At 33.0% G+C, this 18,977-nt stretch overlaps 3 protein-coding genes across 3 annotated transcripts; 1 reads left to right on the top strand and 2 right to left on the bottom strand.

Annotated features, from left to right (window-relative positions):
• Window positions 1–2,028: 2,028 nt before the first annotated feature.
• On the bottom strand, window positions 2,029–6,575 carry LOC123898279 (delta(12)-fatty-acid desaturase FAD2-like). Its single transcript, XM_045949194.1, has 2 exons — window positions 6,400–6,575; window positions 2,029–4,006 (listed from the first exon to the last, which is right to left on the bottom strand). The coding sequence occupies exon 2, from the start codon at window positions 3,993–3,995 to the stop codon at window positions 2,841–2,843; it is 1,155 nt and encodes a 384-aa protein (XP_045805150.1). The 5' UTR covers window positions 3,996–4,006; window positions 6,400–6,575; the 3' UTR covers window positions 2,029–2,840.
• A 1,889-nt stretch (window positions 6,576–8,464) lies between these two features.
• On the top strand, window positions 8,465–10,046 carry LOC123898098 (18 kDa seed maturation protein-like). Its single transcript, XM_045948960.1, has 2 exons — window positions 8,465–8,661; window positions 9,348–10,046. Exons 1-2 carry the CDS (start codon window positions 8,554–8,556, stop codon window positions 9,810–9,812), a joined length of 573 nt encoding a protein of 190 aa, XP_045804916.1. The 5' UTR covers window positions 8,465–8,553; the 3' UTR covers window positions 9,813–10,046.
• Window positions 10,047–11,447: 1,401 nt separating this feature from the next.
• Window positions 11,448–16,491, bottom strand: LOC123898097 (zinc finger CCCH domain-containing protein 44). The gene is made up of 3 exons (XM_045948959.1): window positions 16,136–16,491; window positions 15,308–15,368; window positions 11,448–12,423 (listed from the first exon to the last, which is right to left on the bottom strand). The coding sequence occupies exons 1-3, from the start codon at window positions 16,209–16,211 to the stop codon at window positions 11,661–11,663; spliced, it is 900 nt and encodes a 299-aa protein (XP_045804915.1). The 5' UTR covers window positions 16,212–16,491; the 3' UTR covers window positions 11,448–11,660.
• Between the last annotated feature and the right edge of the window lie 2,486 nt (window positions 16,492–18,977).

Raw genomic sequence — 18,977 nt, 5'->3', positions numbered from 1 at the left:
CACCGTTGGATTGAAAGTTTACATCATATAGATCATTTGTGTAAAATTTCAAATAAATCCAAAATCATTTGATATGTTATTGAGATACATCAAAATTAACGGTTTTTGTATTTTTTTAAATGCCGTTAATCTTTATGTGTCTCAATAGCATATCAAATGATTTTGGATTTGTCTGAAATTTTACACAAATGATCTATATGATGTAAACTTTCAATCCAACGGTGGATTTTATAAAATTTATATCGGTTAAAACGTTATTGAGAGGTGTAACATTTGGTGTCAAACTAATTGGTGTCAACGGATCCTGACTCATATATATATATATATATATATATATATATATATATATATATATTAAGAGGAAAAAGTACAAGACGTACTCAACCCACATAAAAAAAAAAGTACAAAGAAGTACTCAAACTTAAGATCAAAGCCAAGAACAAATTTCAGCCAATACCCAAACAACCAAAAAACTACCTAATCAAGCAATCTAGAGGATACACACCACTCATAGTACAAACAGTGCGAGTTCGGTTTCTTCGCCAAGAGCCACTTCCAAGAACAACACTTGATCCTTTCAAAAACATCCTCAAGAACAATGGGTTTCCCGGAGAAGATCAAGGCATTCCTAACACACCAAATGACCCAAATAACCGCATGTCAAACCAACAAAATCCTTTTCCAAAGCTTCTTGCCATACTTAAAAAAAGACAAAAAACCATCAAAATGAGACCAAATAGCATCCGGCAAAACCTCAACCACACCAAACCACCTATACACCTCAACCCAAATGGACCAAGCCAAGGGGCACAAGAGGAACAAGTTATTTTCGGTTTCAACACCCCCTCCACACACGGTACAACCCAAGTGATCCCCCTCACTAATCACCCATCTCGTGGCCAATTAGCCCTTGTAGGAATTCTAGAGAGTAAAGTTTGCCAAGAAAATACCACCACTTTTGAAGGTGTCCAACTCTCCCAAATTTTATGCAAGACACCGCAATGAGATTGGGACAAAGGAGGAGGAAGCACCAATTTAGAGGATAAGAACACATACATGGCTTTAATGGAGAACATGCCATCCTTGTCATGGCGAAAACTACAAGAGGGCTTTCTAGTTCTATACAATTTTTTAATATCTCTTTTTTGAAGCAACATTCTTTAATATCAAGCCACTAAGTTTGATCTAGTGGTGAGGGATTTAGGTAGTACGATATAGGTCCTGAGTTCGATCCCCAGCTCATTATAAACTAAAAAAAACATTCTTTAATATCTCTTAATGGGATTTAGTTTTATTATTTTTTGAAAAATTAACACAGCTCACTTATTCAATAAAATTTTATGAGGCTTTATAATTTGAGAATTACTTTTGTCACGGATTACTCGTGCGCCCTACGCATTTTTCATTTTATCCTTCCGCTACTTAAGTAGCGGACATTATAAAAATGTGAAATTTGAGGGGAAAACACCCTCTAACATGAAAATTTCTCATTTTTAAGGATCTCTCGGACATCAGACATAATAGTGATGATAATAATAATAATAATAATAATAATAATAATAATAATAATAATAATAATAATAATAATAATAATAATAATAATAATAAATAAACAAATATTAATGGTTTCATTGCTTCTTGAAACAATGATTTCAGGTGAAGGAAAAAATGAAAATTTGCTTCCTGAAACAATGATATCAGTTGAAGATAAAAATGTGAAAACCAAAACAAACAGCAATTGGATGAATTAAATGGAGCAACAAATTGACAATCCTATAACTTGATTGTAATCGAAACAGTACTTGAACAATACAACAACAAATGGAGAAAACTTGAACTCAAAAAATCTGCAGAAATTTAAAGTGTAAAAGTTGTGATTCGCTAGGATGTTATAAAAATGAGTTTTTTTTTTAAAAAAAAAAAAAAACACTCCATATAATCCACTACCTAATAAGTAGCTGACGACGGGAATATATTGGTAATTTTGTAGGGCGCGCTCGTAGGACAGCAAAAGTAAATCTCTTATAATTTCTTTTTTGTGAGGCTTTAAGGTTGTACTTCTGTATGAGGCTTTAAGGTTGTAAGCCCAAGAGCATTGTTAAACTTCTAGGGATTTGCTTTTCGCACCCTCTAAAATTTATCAGTCATCCCCTGAAATGACCAAACTAGCCCCTTGCTTTCTAGAATGCGAGCACTTTTCGCACTCTAAATAACGAGTGACGATATTTTTAACTCAAACCCAACGTCTGCGCCCCCTAGATGAAACACGGTTCGCTATTTATAGTACAAACTTAGTGTACACTTTAAACTGGGTGCGAAAAGTAAAACTCAAACTTTTATAGGCTTCAAAATAACATAAATATAATGAATTTTATATTTTCTACCTTTAAAAGACACAAAATTATTTCAAACCATCAATATTAAAAATTGTATATAATATACCACTGCAAGACTTAAACTTTTGTCCTATCAGTATTCAGTCCACTAGACCGTCTAATCTAGTTTGGATGTCAGTTTTGGCACAAGTGGTTTCGGCCTCCTCCTGATCGCAGTTGGGGATATCGAACTGTAGTCCTCCCTACGAAGTTCAGCGTCAATCCTCACTGAACCAACTAACGATCGATTGCAAGACTTAAACTTTATTAGTATTACTAAAATAACTACGCACTGTCCTTTTATTAAGGACCATTATTTCCATGAATAAGCATATTAGCAATTATTCCAAAGACTCATAACTAGAAACATAGACACAACATAATTAAGACAACAAAGCAAATATCATCCTAAATGGTAGCTACTTCACACTTCCCATCACACTATGACACTATTACATTACCTTGTTACAACTTATTTTTGTACCAATAGACACCTTTAATCTCACTACCTTCATCAGGCTCAACATAAATACACTCCTTAGCTTCTCTCCACATAGCCTTAAAAATAGGAGTCTCGTCAAAATGATAATATTCACCCAAAATAGGTTTCACAGCCTTTGTAGCTTCCATAGCATGATAATGAGGCATAGTAGAAAACATATGATGAACCACATGAGTATCGGTTATGTTATGAAAAACTTTATTAAGAATTCCATAATCTCTATCCACAGTAGCTAAAGCACCTCTCATCCAATCCCATTCAGTTGAATCATAATGAGGCAAAGCAGGATGAGTGTGTTGCAAGTAAGTGATTAAAACCAAAAAACCATTAACCACAAGAAGTGGAATTCCATAAACACAAATGACCCAATTCAAACCTTGGGCCGAAAAAAGGCGGTAAAGCCCATAAGAAACCGCAAGAACCCCGACATCTGAAATATAAATTTGAAGTCTTTCACGATCGGAATAAATTGGGCCATATGGATCGTAATGTGAAGCGAACCTATCATAGGGCCGACCCGAAACATTGAAGGCTAAGTAAAGTGGCCAACCTAGAGTGAGTGTAATAGTAAGTGTGAGAAATCTTCCTAGTGGATTGTCAAGGTATTTAAAGTACCAACCAATTTGAGACTTTTTCTTAGGAACAAAAACTTCATCGCGTTCGAGAGAACCAGTGTTAGAGTGATGGCGACGGTGACTGTATTTCCACGAAAAATAAGGTACTAAAAGACATGAATGAAGGACAAGGCCTACCAAATCATCAACCCATTGGTAATTACTGAACGCGTGGTGGCCACATTCGTGTGCAATGACCCACACTCCAGTTAGAATGCATCCTTGGATGGCCCAATAAATGGGCCAGGCCCAAAGGAAGTGATTGCGAGGAAGGGTAAAGAAGTAATTTGTAGCAATGTACGCCATGATCGAAGCAATGGTGAGGTCTACAATGACATAGGAAAATGAGCGAATTAGGGAGCGGTTGAAACAATGTGGTGGAATTGCTTTCTTGACTTCGCCAAGCGTGAATGGCGGTTTTGTGATTGGGACTCGCTTCAAAGGTTCGTCATTCTTCATTTTCCTTTGTGATGGGCGATTAGTGGTATGGCCACCCGCTCCCATTTTCACACAACCTATCAACCAAAAATTCACGTAATAATTATTAGAATTACTGTAATTATATTTGTTGTATTTGTATATAAAAATATTTGGTCCTATGTAGCATTACTCTAATTATGATTTGTACTCCCCTACAATTATAGAGATTACGAGTTCATACATTTGGTACAGTGTTTTTAGATCAAGATCAAACAAGCTTAAAAACACAAATTTTATTTTTATTTTATAATTCAAAATATTAAGCTTAAATCAAAATCGTCATATCATCACTAATGTTCTGAAGACGTAAATATGAAAGATCCATATAGCATAAGAGTCGAATTCTATTATCACATGAATCATGTTAAACAGTACCTTCGAAACACTTAAACATACTAAGGTGTTGAATGTATTAGTTCTAAGACGAAAATTTTATTATTAATACATATAACACTCTGTATAAAATGCAAATATTGTTGGAATTTTCATCCAAATCAACAAATATAATTTAAATAGCTAAGTTGATCGTTACAAAAACAAGCAAAGTGATAAATCGTATAAAATGCAAAATGGTATAAATTGGCAAAAGATCTTTTGCGTGTTGAAAAATAAGGACGTCCTTGTTACTTATTAAAAAAGGTATGTAACACTTGACAAAAAAAAAAGTATGTAACAAATAAAGAGATTTCATTTTGTCATCTACATATTCTGGCGTGCGCCCTACGAATTTACCAAAATATTCTCGTCTGCTACTTAAGTAGTGGACATTTCCCAAAACACCATACATTTATAATGTCCGCTACTTAAGTAGCGGACGGTATTTTTAGAAATTCTTATTTTTATAATGTACGCTACTTAAGTAGCGGAAGGGTAAAAAAAAAAAGGCGTAGGACGCGTGAGTAACGGATGCAAAAGTAAATCCCACAAATAAAACTCATTCCTTAATGTGTCAATAATGGCTTATAGGTTTATAGATGACTTAAACTATGTAGACAGACTAACTAACATAAGTAAATAAGAAGCAAGATTTGCTTTGTCACAACCACAAATAATTTTCTAATTTAACTATTTTGCCATAATTTGAATAATACATGATGTAAACACATACTATCACATTTTATAAATGCCAATAAAATGTATGGCAATGTGGGGATTAGCTTGAGTTACGTGATAATTTTTTCAACAAAAGTAGGCTTGCCTAATTTCAACAAAGCACGGGTCACGAGTAATTAATAGTACTTTACTACTACTTCGGCCTCTTTTGTAAGCAAATATTCTCATTTACACACTTATTAAGAAAATACTTTTTGTCTTGATTTTATGTAAAATTTTTATTACAATTCTTAAAATAACCTTAAATTTGCATTGAAACTCTACAATCATTTTAAAAAGTAGAGCAATTAATGAGGGTAATTTTGGAAGAATAACATTAAATAAACTTGATTTTTGTAACTTTTGCTTATATTTAAGGCCAAAAAATTTTGTTGACTTTTGCTTATAAATAAAGTCGGAGGGAGTATAATGAAAGGTGCAATTTGTCTCGTGTTGGACTCGATAAAATGGTGTGAGTGTGTTTTGTTTGAATTTCTGAGATTCTTGTTGGTCTGTTCTACTCAGTGGTTTCCCTCCCTGCTAGTTTTTTATTTCATAGAGATTTTCTAAAATCATAGAAGGAAAAATCATCATTCATCAAATGATATCAATAATCAATTTACAATTGTTTTCGAGAACATTTAATCTTTGTTGATCTCAGGAAGTTACACTATCAAACTTTTACGGTCTACTTGAAATGGCACATCATAAACTATTTCAAAGAAATTTTGGTAGCCATAAGTCCGTTTTGGAAAGAGGGTATAGCATACAAAATTAAGGACAATGTTAAAAACATTTTTATAACATATTTTTCAACCTACTCATTGATAAAAATCGACGAGTCTAATCAAATTTTGTGAATCTCATTTAAACTTAAAGTAATAAATAAAAATGTGTTAGAAACCATTTGAACAATACTAAAGTTCAATTTATAGCTATAATTATAATCGTAACTACAATTTAAAACTAATAGTGATGGTTCCTAATGTCATGCCGAGGCTTTTCAGAAAATGAAAGAGCTTGAAACATCTTCTGAAAAAACAGAAAATTGAGAAGCCAAAAATCACAAAAACAAACACTAAAATCACCTTAAATGAATGATTATAATGTTTTGTCCTCTGATGTCTCGATGTTCTTCGCCTTATAAACAAAATTGTGGAATGATAATTATTAGATCTAACAAAAAATACGGTTGTATAAACAAGACTAAGAGCTACAATATTAGATTTACCCTTAACAATTTTAATTCAATCACAAACCATAAAAAAAAAGTACAAATTAATAATAAGAAAACAAATTAAATAGAGTAAAGAAATGAAACATAATAGAAAATTACCTTGAAGATGAAGGAGAGAGTGTTGTATATTTGTTTGCCTATGTGTGAGAAAGGGTATAGCCAAAGAATTAATATATTGTGAAAGTTGGAGAAGGGGTTAGAGATGATGGAATGAGTATTTAAGCTATCGTTGCCCAAATTAATGTCATCATCAAATGAAATTAAGGAGGGCCTACAATTCATGGACGGTGATATACATATATCATTCATTTTTGGACTTTGTTTAATTTGTTGTAATGTAATGTAATACTCATTCCTATTATTTCTCACATTATATTTGACTCTTCCTCTATGTCAACATTCACATTTTGCCAGATTGCAAGTTACCTAAAATTCAGTTAGATGTTTTCTCGTCAACATTCACATTTTGCCAGATTGCAAGTTACCAGAAATTTAGTTAGATGTTTTCTCTCCCCACCTCCAATGAATCTTTTATACCCTCAATATTTTAATTTTGCCCTTGCAGAAAAATTCGGTTCGCAGAAACCGATTTTTTACTAGTGCAAATTCAGAGTAAATTTCGGTTTCTACGAACCGAAATTTTTTCAATGGCAAAATTGAAAATTCAGGGGGATAAAACAATCACGGAGGTGGGGAGAGAAAACATTATTTAGTTATTATACCAAAATTTAGGTCGAATAGGATGGGTCAAGATCGAGGCTGGCCCAATAAATTCAGAGGTTCATCTCTAAATTTGTGTAGAGAAAAAAAAATGTTGAGATTTGAACCAGAAACCTAGCTTGAATGCTATTATACTTTTAATTTATTGATGTACATCTAATATTTTATAAACATTGGCATTTGACATTATATAACTAGGATCTTAGGATTTCAAAATTTTGAGACTCGATGTCGTCGCACATCCAACACATGGGTGTGGGTTGGGCATGGTCATCAGCAAAACAAATTTGAGAGAGGTTAGGACATGAACCTCACCAAAAATGGAGGAGAGGTTTCTAATTTATGCTATCCACCAAATATTTAATCTTGTGACTGAAACATTCTATCGCAAGTACAAATAGGTAAGGTGATAAAGGATCCCCTTACCTAATACCTCGTGTGGGTTTGATTTCATTGGTACGACCTTTCGTTCCAATTAATATTCATCCATGGTACCGGTTGTCAGGTTGATGAGGAACTTAATATTTACGGGAATGTTCAATATGTTATTAGACACATGTATAAAATAACTTTACAATAACAATGTATATAAATTAAATTCTAAAAAATTTATTCAAAGTTTATATTTTATTAGAAAAAAAATGAATATGCACCGACCATATAAAATAATTTTACATTATCAATTGAATTTAATTTACATGCAATGTCGGTGTAAAGTTATTTTGCACATACGTCCAATAATATACTGACACATCATGTATGGTAATTAAAAATACATGATGTGACACATTTATTAAATGATGTGGCAACACATCATTGGATGTATGTGCAAAAAAAAATTACACCGACGGTGCACAACAATTAAACTCTTATCAATTAATAACAATCATATTTCACCTTACTTTCTTGATATGACATGGTAAGTTGATAATTTTTTATCAAATAATCGTATAAAATTATTTTACACCCTCTATGCATCTCCATTAAACTCATTTTATGATATGTTAATCAAATAAACCGTAAAAAAAAAATGTTAATTATGTCCCCATGAGCTTAGCTCAATTGGTTGGGACATCAGCATTTTATATGCAGAAGCCAGGGTTCGAACCCTGGACACTCCACTTATCCATCTTTAAAGGTGGAATTTCAAGCCACTAGGCTACCTGACCAAAAAAAAAAAATGTTAATTATATAAATTAAATTTTGATGGTTTTATTTTTTTTCTTTTTTCTTCCTATCAATAGAGATGACTCCCACACAACCAATTCCTAACTTCCTAAAAGCAGTTGCTATTAATAAACTTTGTCTAAGGAGACGTGGCAATTAGTGTTACAAGATTAACTCAATGGCCTTTAGAAACTTGACACATGTTGTGTATAGGACACTTATGAAGAATATAGAGGTTCATCAAAATCTATATATAAACAGTGTTTTTCACCCACGTTTGAAATAGAAGAAACTGACCCAATAGAGAAAGAAAAAAAAGAAGTTGAAGAATTTGATTATTTGTGATTATTATTATTGAGAGTGAAAATGCAGGCAGCAAAGAAAGCAGTTGAGAACATGAAGGAAACAGCAGCCAACATGGGTGCTTCTGCCAAGTCTGGCATGGAGAAGACCAAAGCCACCGTTCAAGAAAAGGTTTTCTAATTATTTTTCATTTTTCAAGAAAAAATGTTCCTTAATTAATCAATGAAATTAATTAAATTTTCTGATTCCTTGGTGAAAATCTACTATATTTTTTTCTTGTCAATGTTGTTTTCTAATATTCTGTCTAGCCTTAATTATAAATTATAAATAAATATTTTATTCTTAAATTTATTGAATAACTAATGTATTTGAGAGTATCGTCATTTTTAATTGTTGTTGTTTCCTATGATTAATGTTAATGTTGAAATTTATTTACAATTATTTTGTGCACATTGTTGATTTTTAAGAAGGAAAATGTGAGCTTAATCGTGGATTTTTAGTTTAGTTTCATAATAATAGTGTTATATTGGAGCTTATGCAAAACAGCTTGTAAAAATAATTTAGCTTGTACATATTATTTATAAGTTTGTTAAGGTATTTTATGAAATAATAATAGGTTATGAAGATACAATTTTGCTAGCGAGAACTTATGAAATAACGTAAAAGTTTATTTACTTGCATAAGCTATTTTTCATAAGCTTAAATAAGCTAATTCAAACAGACCCTAAATATATCAATTTTTTCTTGATTCAATTTTTTATTTTATTTAGGAGTGTTAATTTGTTTAAATTTTATCGGTTATTGATTGACGTTACGTATTCACTTTTAATTGACACAATGTTTGGATTGTTTTGCAGACTGAGAGGATGAATACAGATGATCCAATGCAAAAGGAAATGGCAACCTTGAAGAAAGAGGAGAGGATCCACCAAGCAGAAGCGGAGAAGCAGCAGGCACGTGAGCACAATGCTGCAGTCAAACAATCTACAAATGATGATCACGTGACTAACACCGATGCAACCAAACCGTCTGCAAATGCTGATAACGTGTCTAATCAGAGTCACCACCACAGCGATGCAACCAAACCGTCTGCAAATGTTGATCACATGACTAATCAATGCAACCACCATACCAACGCGGAGACTGCCATTGGTGACTATGGATGCGGACAACCAATGGCCACTGACCACGTTTCAACGATCCCTACGCTTGGGTTTGGGAATGAAGTTCCGATGTGCTCGCACTCAATTGATACCAACACCAAGGCCAATAATGTCCATCTGGCTGAAACTCAACCCGGGAGTGCACCTGCCAAGTATTAGTTATTTATAAATTTGAAAGTTGTTCATTTGTGTAGTAAATATTAGGGTTATTGGTTTGTGAATTATGTTGTTCATGTTTAATCAATCAATGTTACGTATGTTGTTTGTCTCTTTAATTTGGGTATGAGACCAAGTGTTGTACATGATATACATGGTACATCTTGTGCCATATAGTTGTTATGACTGTTGTTTCATTAAATAATAAATCTGTGGGTGTGATTTTACTTGCTTTTTGAATTTTTATTGCAATTTGAATAACATAATAATTACAATGAGTAGAGTTATAGCTCAACAGAAAATTTTGAAATATATTGATCAAATTAAAATTGAAATATAGATATCTCAACAGAAAATGGAAGAGTTTCTTTTTAGCTTTGTAGTAAATTTACGAGAGGAGAAAAAATGGAAGTTTTCAATTAATTCTTTTTAGCTTTGAAGTATATTTGTACATCTTACAAAGAAGAGACATCGGTTTTTATAAAAGAAGACAACGGTTTTTATACATGTATTCAAAATTATTGATTATGGATGACAGTTAAATTCTTGCAAGAGAATAGTAAAAACAGCATCAAATTTGTATGGATTCTCTCAATCTTTGAAACTGACTCCATAGGAGAAAAGGAAACTGAACACATTTAAGTTCTATTATACAAGAAAAGGTCAATTTAACATTTCTAACATAAAATGGTGGCAATGAAAGGGTAAAATAAAAAGCTCGAGGAAGGACATGGAAAACACTAAGAAATGCAATGCAATTGATATGTGGTATGAGGTTATTAGTTTATTCTCCATCTCTGTAAAAAGTTATCTATATTTCTCCATCTTTTCTTGATTTTTTGTTCTCCAGTTTAGATCTCATCCAACTTGTATTCGGTGCAACGGACTGCAGAGCTGTTGAATCTAAAATCAAAATATCCCCATTGTAAGTTAGATCCAGTCGCCCTACAACCTGTTGACGTCATAACAGCCATGGAGAGTCTAGATCCTTTTTTCTCTCCCCACAGGTTTATTCTTGTAGGGTGCACCGAGAGACGATTCTTTTTCAAATGTTATATAACATGGCCTTTTAAATAAGAAAATACTGAATAGTTTATAAAGATTCCAAAACGGACACCCACATAGCTAAAGCAAAAACTTTTCAAGATTGTTGAGGCGCTTTCAATATAAACCATTGTTATATACACTGTCATCATATAAGTTATATGACAGTGTTCCTCAACCACCGGTAAGCAATCCATCCAAGAAATATAATTTTTAACAAGAAACACTTTTAAGAGGTGAAAATTAGAGATCATGTCACACCAAAAGTCTCATGGTGTATGTACCTCGAGGTCATCGTGCAAAACAACAAAGTAGAAAAATAGAGAATGTTAATCGCAGGATGCCAACAAGAAAATAATCAGTTTTACTAAGATGACATCATAGATGGAGAAAAATGAAATGGACATACAAGACACGTAGAACTAAATGAAATCAATATAGAAATATGTAACTCATGCTAGAAAATACGATAATCATTCTGAAGATTAGGACATAGAAAGAAGATTCGAAGAAGCATGGTTAGAAAAAGAGAGACCAAAGAACACTACAAATTATATTGTGAAAGGCAAGCATCGCATAAAGGAAAACAGATAGTAACAAATAAAAGCAGACCCATTTGGAACCCAAATAAGTCGCTTTGAAAATAAACTTGCAATGGCAAAACTAACATCATAAGTCATGTCAGTACCACTAAGTAGCAATCAACAACAATAGTAACATTGATAATAATAATAATAGAGTAATAATATAATAGTAATAGCCCTGGCTAATAAAAGAAGAAAAAAGTACACCTGACCAAGGTCAAATTTAGATTCCTAGTTTGCGCAATTCAGCAGCTCCATGGGCAAAGTGACATTTTTCTCCAAAAGTGCAAGATCCTTTAGCAAAATTTTCACACAGCTTGGTTTTGATGTTTCTTCCAGGTTGGGCAGCAGCACCGGGGGCACTAGGAACACCTGGGGTGGATTTAGGTGGGGCAGACGCTGATAGAGTCAAAAGTAAATCTTTTACCATGTTACTTGCTTGTGCAATTTGATCAAATGTTCCCTCAAGTTCAATGTTTCTAAGGTTTGGATCAGATTCATGGTCTCGAATTGAAAATTTGACTCCTGTTTGGCGACAGATCTGCTTCGAATTCACACCACCCTTTCCAATGATAGCTCCAGCCAAGGCAGCTTCTACACTGATCTTGGCAGTAGAATTGGCACCAAAGCTAGTAGTGCCCAGACCAGAAGGAGCCTCTGTTCGACCAACCATACGATTAACTGTTGTGGGTGCCATAGGACGGTGATCATCAATTGATGGAGCATAAGGTTTGCCAAGTTCCCATTCACCGTGGGCAAAATGGCACTTGTCACCAAATTTGCAGCCTTCAGCAGAATTGAACTTGTTGCATATGCGGCTTTTAACAGAATGTGGTGCAGAACCATTGTTAGAAACTGGTGGTGGCGCAGGAACATTTCTAGGAGGTGCAGCAGATTTTAAATTCATCATCTGGGCAACAGCATTATAACCACCGGGAACAAAATGCAAGAAGTGACAACCCTCACCGAATGGGCAGCCAGCAATGCTGCAAAATTAACAGGTATGGCACAACAAAATGAGATCATCATCATCATATTAAAGTATTACTGTAACAAAAAAAATTGCAACCTTCCCCCTTTTATTTCCTGATTTCTATAGTAACAAAAAAATAAACAGTAAATAATTTCCTCCTTAAGAAGAATATAGGAATGTAAATGTGGATGGCAAAACATAAAGAAACAAATAAAATTATTATCATGCATGTGCTATGCTCAAATAAAATTTAAAAAAATGTGATAACCCAAAAGTAAGTTCTTGAAGTGAATGATTAATAGTAGGTATTCTTGACTGAACACGGGAAAGTAATAAAGGTGACATGGGGCAGAGATTCAGCAAGGCAGCAACACCCGCACATACAAACCAGGTCACAGTTTTAGCATAATGACTAATGAGTCTCTTCTATAATACGTCATTCCACTATATATCTTAATTCTTAATCAACATTTCAACTTAACAGAGTCAACAAAATATGAAAAACCTTATTTTGATTTAGATAATACAACAACTGCTGCAGAGGAATGGAAGAGTAATCCCAAGAGTTGAAAATAGCACACAGAAGCATTTATGCATGTCCTGTCTATCGGAACAATGACTATCGCAATGTTATTTGTTAACTTATGGCCAGATCTCATTGGCTATAATAGGCATGACAGAGTGTACAATCATTGACGGAAAAACCAATGGTAGGTTTTCTTTCCAATGGTGTTAAGTTAATGAATCATACTATGTCCACCAAAGGATAGATATTACACTACCCTATAAGTTACTTCACAGGAACCAAATCATATCTCATTGGCTTTAATATGCTAAACTAAGCGTGTACGGAGTAATGGGAAAAACCAATGGTAGGTTTCCAAATGGGTTAAGTTGATGAAAATATTCTAACCACCAAAAGTTAGAAAGTGCTAAATCACTACACTGGCAGTAATCAAACCAGATAAGTTAATGGTGTCTATTTCAAATAGTAGTAAGAATCCTCGTACAGGATGCAGAATTGATACAACCATAACACGAGACTAGGCTTCACTATGACGCTAGAGTTTGCAAAACCCAACAACGTGCAGCATCCCCTTCGAATAAGAAACTTAAATGCCCCTACTCTAGAGTAAATTGAGTGTAGCAGAACAAGAATGCTAGGTATGTGGAAATGCTAGATAGGATAGGATTAAGAATAATATATTAGAGGGAGAGACAGCGTTGGGGTAGCAAGCACCTATTGAAGAAAAGACGGTTAAATCTAGACTTGGTTGGTTTGGGCATGTGTGGAGGAGGCACCCGGTGAGGAGATCTATAGACTCCGTAGTACGGAGGGTAAATTATATGGAGGTTAGCCCAATTGCTAGAGGCAGAGTAAATTAGATGAAGAATCTATCAAGAAATACCTAGAAGGCAGTGGTTTGGATGACGATTTGACATATGAATATGATAGGGTATTATGAAGCCGGGATACAAATTGAAAGATCCTACCGAAATAACATATTTAAAATCAAACATGAATTCACATACGCAAAATGGATGTAGCTCAACTAAAGGGGCACACTTAATTGGGTGAATGACAGAGTTAGAACTGTTGAGGAAAGAAGTTAAAAATTCCATCCGTTGATTTTCCAATGAATGGTTATACCTCTAGTCTACAATATATCCTCTAAAGTAAACCTCTTATTTTAAACGAGCCAAATCCAAACACTATAACCTGTAAACCGCAGTCAATTGAAAAAAAGCATAATTATATATTGCATCAATGTTGAAAAGATTATGCAGCACAGAAGTTCAAAAACAGATTCGGCAAAAACCACAGGACAGCCAAGAGCAGTGGCAACAGCAACATAGATACAGCTAGGAAAAACAACAAAAACACTGTTGTGGCACGGCACAAAACCACAAAGAACCAGATGTATGTGGTAAACAAAGCACACAGCACACACTGACATTTCGTTTAAAGACATTACCAATAGGTTTTTTATGGACTTGGATGATTATTCCTGATTTAAAAAAAATTACCAAGAATTCCCTATTTCTTAATTGACCACAATAATCATTGCAGATGCACCTCAGTACTACCTAAACACACAGAATGCAATCAAAGGTAAGTCTCGAACAGACTTTATAGTCGTGAAGGATTTTTATATCTTATATATCTATGGAGAGCATTTTGGGTAAAATAGAAACTTGTCTTGAAGATAAAAGAACTAAAGAAGTGACCATGCAACAAAGCAGATCAAGAAATCACCATTGCTATGGAACAAAGGGAACGAAAGATTTTGAACATAACTATCTGGAGAGAGTGGTTTAAAATATTGAACAACACATCTTTTGATGAGATTTACCTCCAATTTTTTACCAAAAGCTTGATAGAACCAGAATGCGAGATTGGATACAACTAGTTAGTTGAAGTTATAGGTGACTAAAAACAAAGTTCTCTCTTGAAATATGTTACAAATCCAATACTCAGTTATTGTATTTTAGACATACATAAACGTAACTTGGACATAACACCTGATCCAACACTCAGTTATTGTATTACCAATTGCAAGGTGGGTTCATGAGGAATAGAACACAGTAAAGCTGAAAAGTTATTAATCCTTAAATGGAAAGCAACATTTAAACTTATTAAGGAACAGAGTGTATGGATGAGAAAAATAATCAATTATCTTAGATATAGTGTTCCCATTGCCATGGGTTTTCCTGAAAATTATTATCTTTACCGAACTCCATTAATAAATCATTATTCTCTTGATTAGATCAATGAACAGTATGTACCTGTATAAAAGCTTTGAATACCAAGTTAATATGCATAATTACACAATTTAGTTTTACGAATTATGACAATTATTACAAGGCTTAATTCTTAGATAGGAATAGATTAGAACCTGAAAAACTTGGTACAAGGCTTCGTTTTGCTTCCTACACCACTTGATAAAGAGTCCATTTCTGTTGCAAAACATTAATTACTTTTTCTCAGTTCATTTTCTCTAACTTATTAAATCTAGTACACATTATTCCAAAAAGCTGTTACAAAAATTATTCTTTTGTTTGAGTAGTAATAATGTTTTGGAATTAAAGAAACCTTCAATTCAGGGTCATGTGAAATTTCCCCCCTTGTGCTTCCAATTGAAGCAATCATCTTAAACTTTGAAACTCTCAGTTACACAACTCTGTTGCTATTTAGGGTTTAATATTTAAGATTTTGGTTGTACTCGATGTTTTTCGGTTTAAAATGTTTTGATTTGGATTGTACCGGCTTACAATTTCGACAACACGGTTTGAGAGGGTATTGTTTACTTACAAAGTTTTATAATTTTTGAGTGGCTAATTGCTTCAATTGAAGAAGTATGTGGTTGAATTTCACATAACCAATGACAATGAAGGATTTTTTTGGTGTTTTGTTGTTTTTTATAATATTTCACGCAATCAAAAACAACAAAACCATGTATCCTAAAATTAATTTAAATGGAAAATTTAAGCTAAATAAGCAACAAAACCATGCATATGTATATCTCTACATAAACAAGAAACAAACAACTTTTAAAAAAGTGATTTTTTTTCTATCAAAAAAAAAGTGATTTTTTTTAGTATCGTTTATGAGATTTAAACAAGAATTGCATACAAGTTGCAAGAACCACAAACAAACATAAAAAGATCATAAAATCAAAAAATTAAACAAAAATTATAATGAAGAGAGAAATTGAGAGGTGAACCTTGTTTGGTTTTCTTGACGGAGCCGCCGTTAACGTTGACGGAAGCATCAACCCTTCCACGCTTGCGAGCGTCCATTGCAGTAACAGAAATAAGTAGATCGAGATCCAAAGAAAAGTGAAATTAAAGCCTAGAGAGAGAGAGAGAGGTGTGATGGAATTAGATAGAAAGGGGGAAAAACCCTAACCCTAACCCTAGAGTTGAATGGAACACGAAGGAAGAAGAGGGTTTTGAAAAGAACGAGAGGATGAAAAGAGCGAAGGCAAGAGAACGAAGAAGAAAGGTTCGAAAGACAAAAACATAAGCAGCAAAGACACTGCGGATAATACTAGTACGTATTTATTATTACTCCTCGAATATTTTGGTTATCTAAAAAAAATCTTAAAAAAAAAAAAAGAAAGAAAAAAATAGTAACTTTGTTTTAAGCAAAAAAAAAATTGGTTAAAAATTATTTAATTTAGCAATTAAGATTTTTTTGTTTTGTTGAATCTGGTTCGAGTGTCAATTCTGGCATCAAGTGGTTTCAGTCCCCTCCCGATCGTAAATTAAGATTCATCTTTAAATACTATATTTTTCCTTCAAATAAATTTTTTCTTTCGTACATAGACGAAATGTCACAATTGATATAAACTCACACACATAAGTGAAGGATGCGGGATTTGAACCATGATCATGACGTCCAACCCTAATAATTTTGACATTTTTTTGTGAGTTGAGCTAGAATTTATGGATAATAAAAAATATTTATTATTTTTATTTTATATCGAATAGTATTTTTTTCATAAATTCATGGCATAGATTTTATTTTGTAATAATAATTGTAACCATATTGTCAAAAATGTATTGGAGTATGGTATAGATTTGTGACAAAAAAAAAGTTAATTAAAGTAGTGTTAAATATCATGATAGGAAATACTCTACTGCCCAAAAGTTGCTCCAAAATTTTATAGAGGCTAAAAACAAAATTTGAGATGTTTATAGAGACCAAATTAGATGACCTATGTTGTCAGGATGCGGGTACGGTACCGGTATCTGATATGGGTACCGGTAAAGGGTACGTCATTTTTAGAAAAACTATGGTACGGGTACGTCGCTATTTTTTTAAAAATATAATTATATATATTAAATAATAGAATTATATTGTTAAAACAAATAATTAAACATAAGAAATATCACACCACACTTTAAAAGTAATTTAAATTGTTCGAAACATCAAAATATAAAATTAAAAAGCAATTAGCTCAAAAAGAGTCAATTGTTTCCCTCTCCATCATCACTAAAAAAAGCGACCTCTAGTTAGGTTCACCGTGAGAAAGACTAACAATTTCAAGAATATCAACTATATATTAAATAAATCTCATTCATCTATACGAATATCCCACATTTTTGTTGCACTTTCATTATAAGTATTACTATTTCTCTTCCTCGAGAGAAGACGAAGATTGGTATGAATAAAAACTAGATTTTCATCTCTCTGTGAATTGAGCCTATTCCTTTTTAATGAATGAGTGAATAATTTCGGCGGCTACTTTGTTATTGTTTTTTAGCCGTAGTTGCTACTTTTATATTATAAACAAACAAAAAACCTAAATCTTCCTATAAAAAAAACTAATAAAAGAAAAAGAGAAAAAAAAATCATATTTTTTTTGGATTGGTGTACCACGCGTGTACCCAATGCAAAAAACAAAAAAGAAAAATAGGTACGGCGTCGGTGCGTACCGGGAGAGTACCATACTCGTACCGGTACCTGGTACGTACCCGGTACATACCCGGTACTGATACTCTGTCTAAAATGGAGTACCCATGCAACATTAGATCCTATGAACCAAATGGAAGAATGTAAAAACACAACAGTTAATATTTTAATTATTAGTAAAGTCCCACATTTAAGTGGTCCATATGTTTTAGGAGTTTTGATTTTAGAGGGTCATTATTTAGGTGATAATGACTTCTGAATTCTTGATGGTAGAATTCAGTCTATAAAACAGTCTTTGGTAGCTAAGTTTGCTTTCATTCCACCATTCAGAATATATACTCCATATATATAGTAAAAAGTGAGAGCCTGGAAGACTCAAAAAGCGGTGCATCATAAGACTGTAACAATGGTTGGAGGTAATTACTTAGTTTCTATTATCCGCATTTTTTTCCAGGAACACATGATCAGTTGAATTATCTAACATTTGGTATCAGAGCTTTTCTGTTGTCTCTGTCTTGTTTCATATTGGTTCTTCCATTTTTCCTATTGTGGTTTTTTTTTTTTTTTGAGTTTTAGTTATGAATTTATTTGGTTTCTATGTTTATGTGATTTAGATGCTTAAAATTATGTGTAAAATTGCTAGAACAACCGTTTTTTTATTTGGATAGCAACTGGGTCAAATTAAGGTAAATTATAATATGGACCACTATCAAGTGATTCATGATGGACCAATTTGAATAATATTATAACGAATACGAATTTTACAAAATTCACCGTTGGATTGAAAATTTATATCATATAGATCATCCATAAAAAAATTTAGAAAAATTGAAAATCATTTGATATGTTATTGAGACCCAAGATTTACGTTATTTAATAAACCATTAATCTTGATGTGTCTCAATAACATATCAAATGATTTTCAAAAAAATTTAAAAAATTTATAGATGATATATACGATATAAATTTTTAATCCAACAATGAATTTCATAAAATTCATATTCGGTAAATCACTTGTCCACAGTGGACCACTTGTGAAGGTGGTCCACCGTAGCATTAGCCGTCAAATTAACCCTTGAAGATGAACAGTAATGTAAAAAAAAAGGGTGTCAGTTTCGGAATCCGAAACTAGAATCCGTATCCCTTGT

The sequence above is a fragment of the Trifolium pratense genome, linkage group LG7 (genome assembly GCF_020283565.1).
Source record: "Trifolium pratense cultivar HEN17-A07 linkage group LG7, ARS_RC_1.1, whole genome shotgun sequence".
NCBI classification, from domain to species: Eukaryota; Viridiplantae; Streptophyta; class Magnoliopsida; order Fabales; family Fabaceae; genus Trifolium; species Trifolium pratense.
This window is presented reverse-complemented; position numbering and strand designations above follow the sequence as displayed.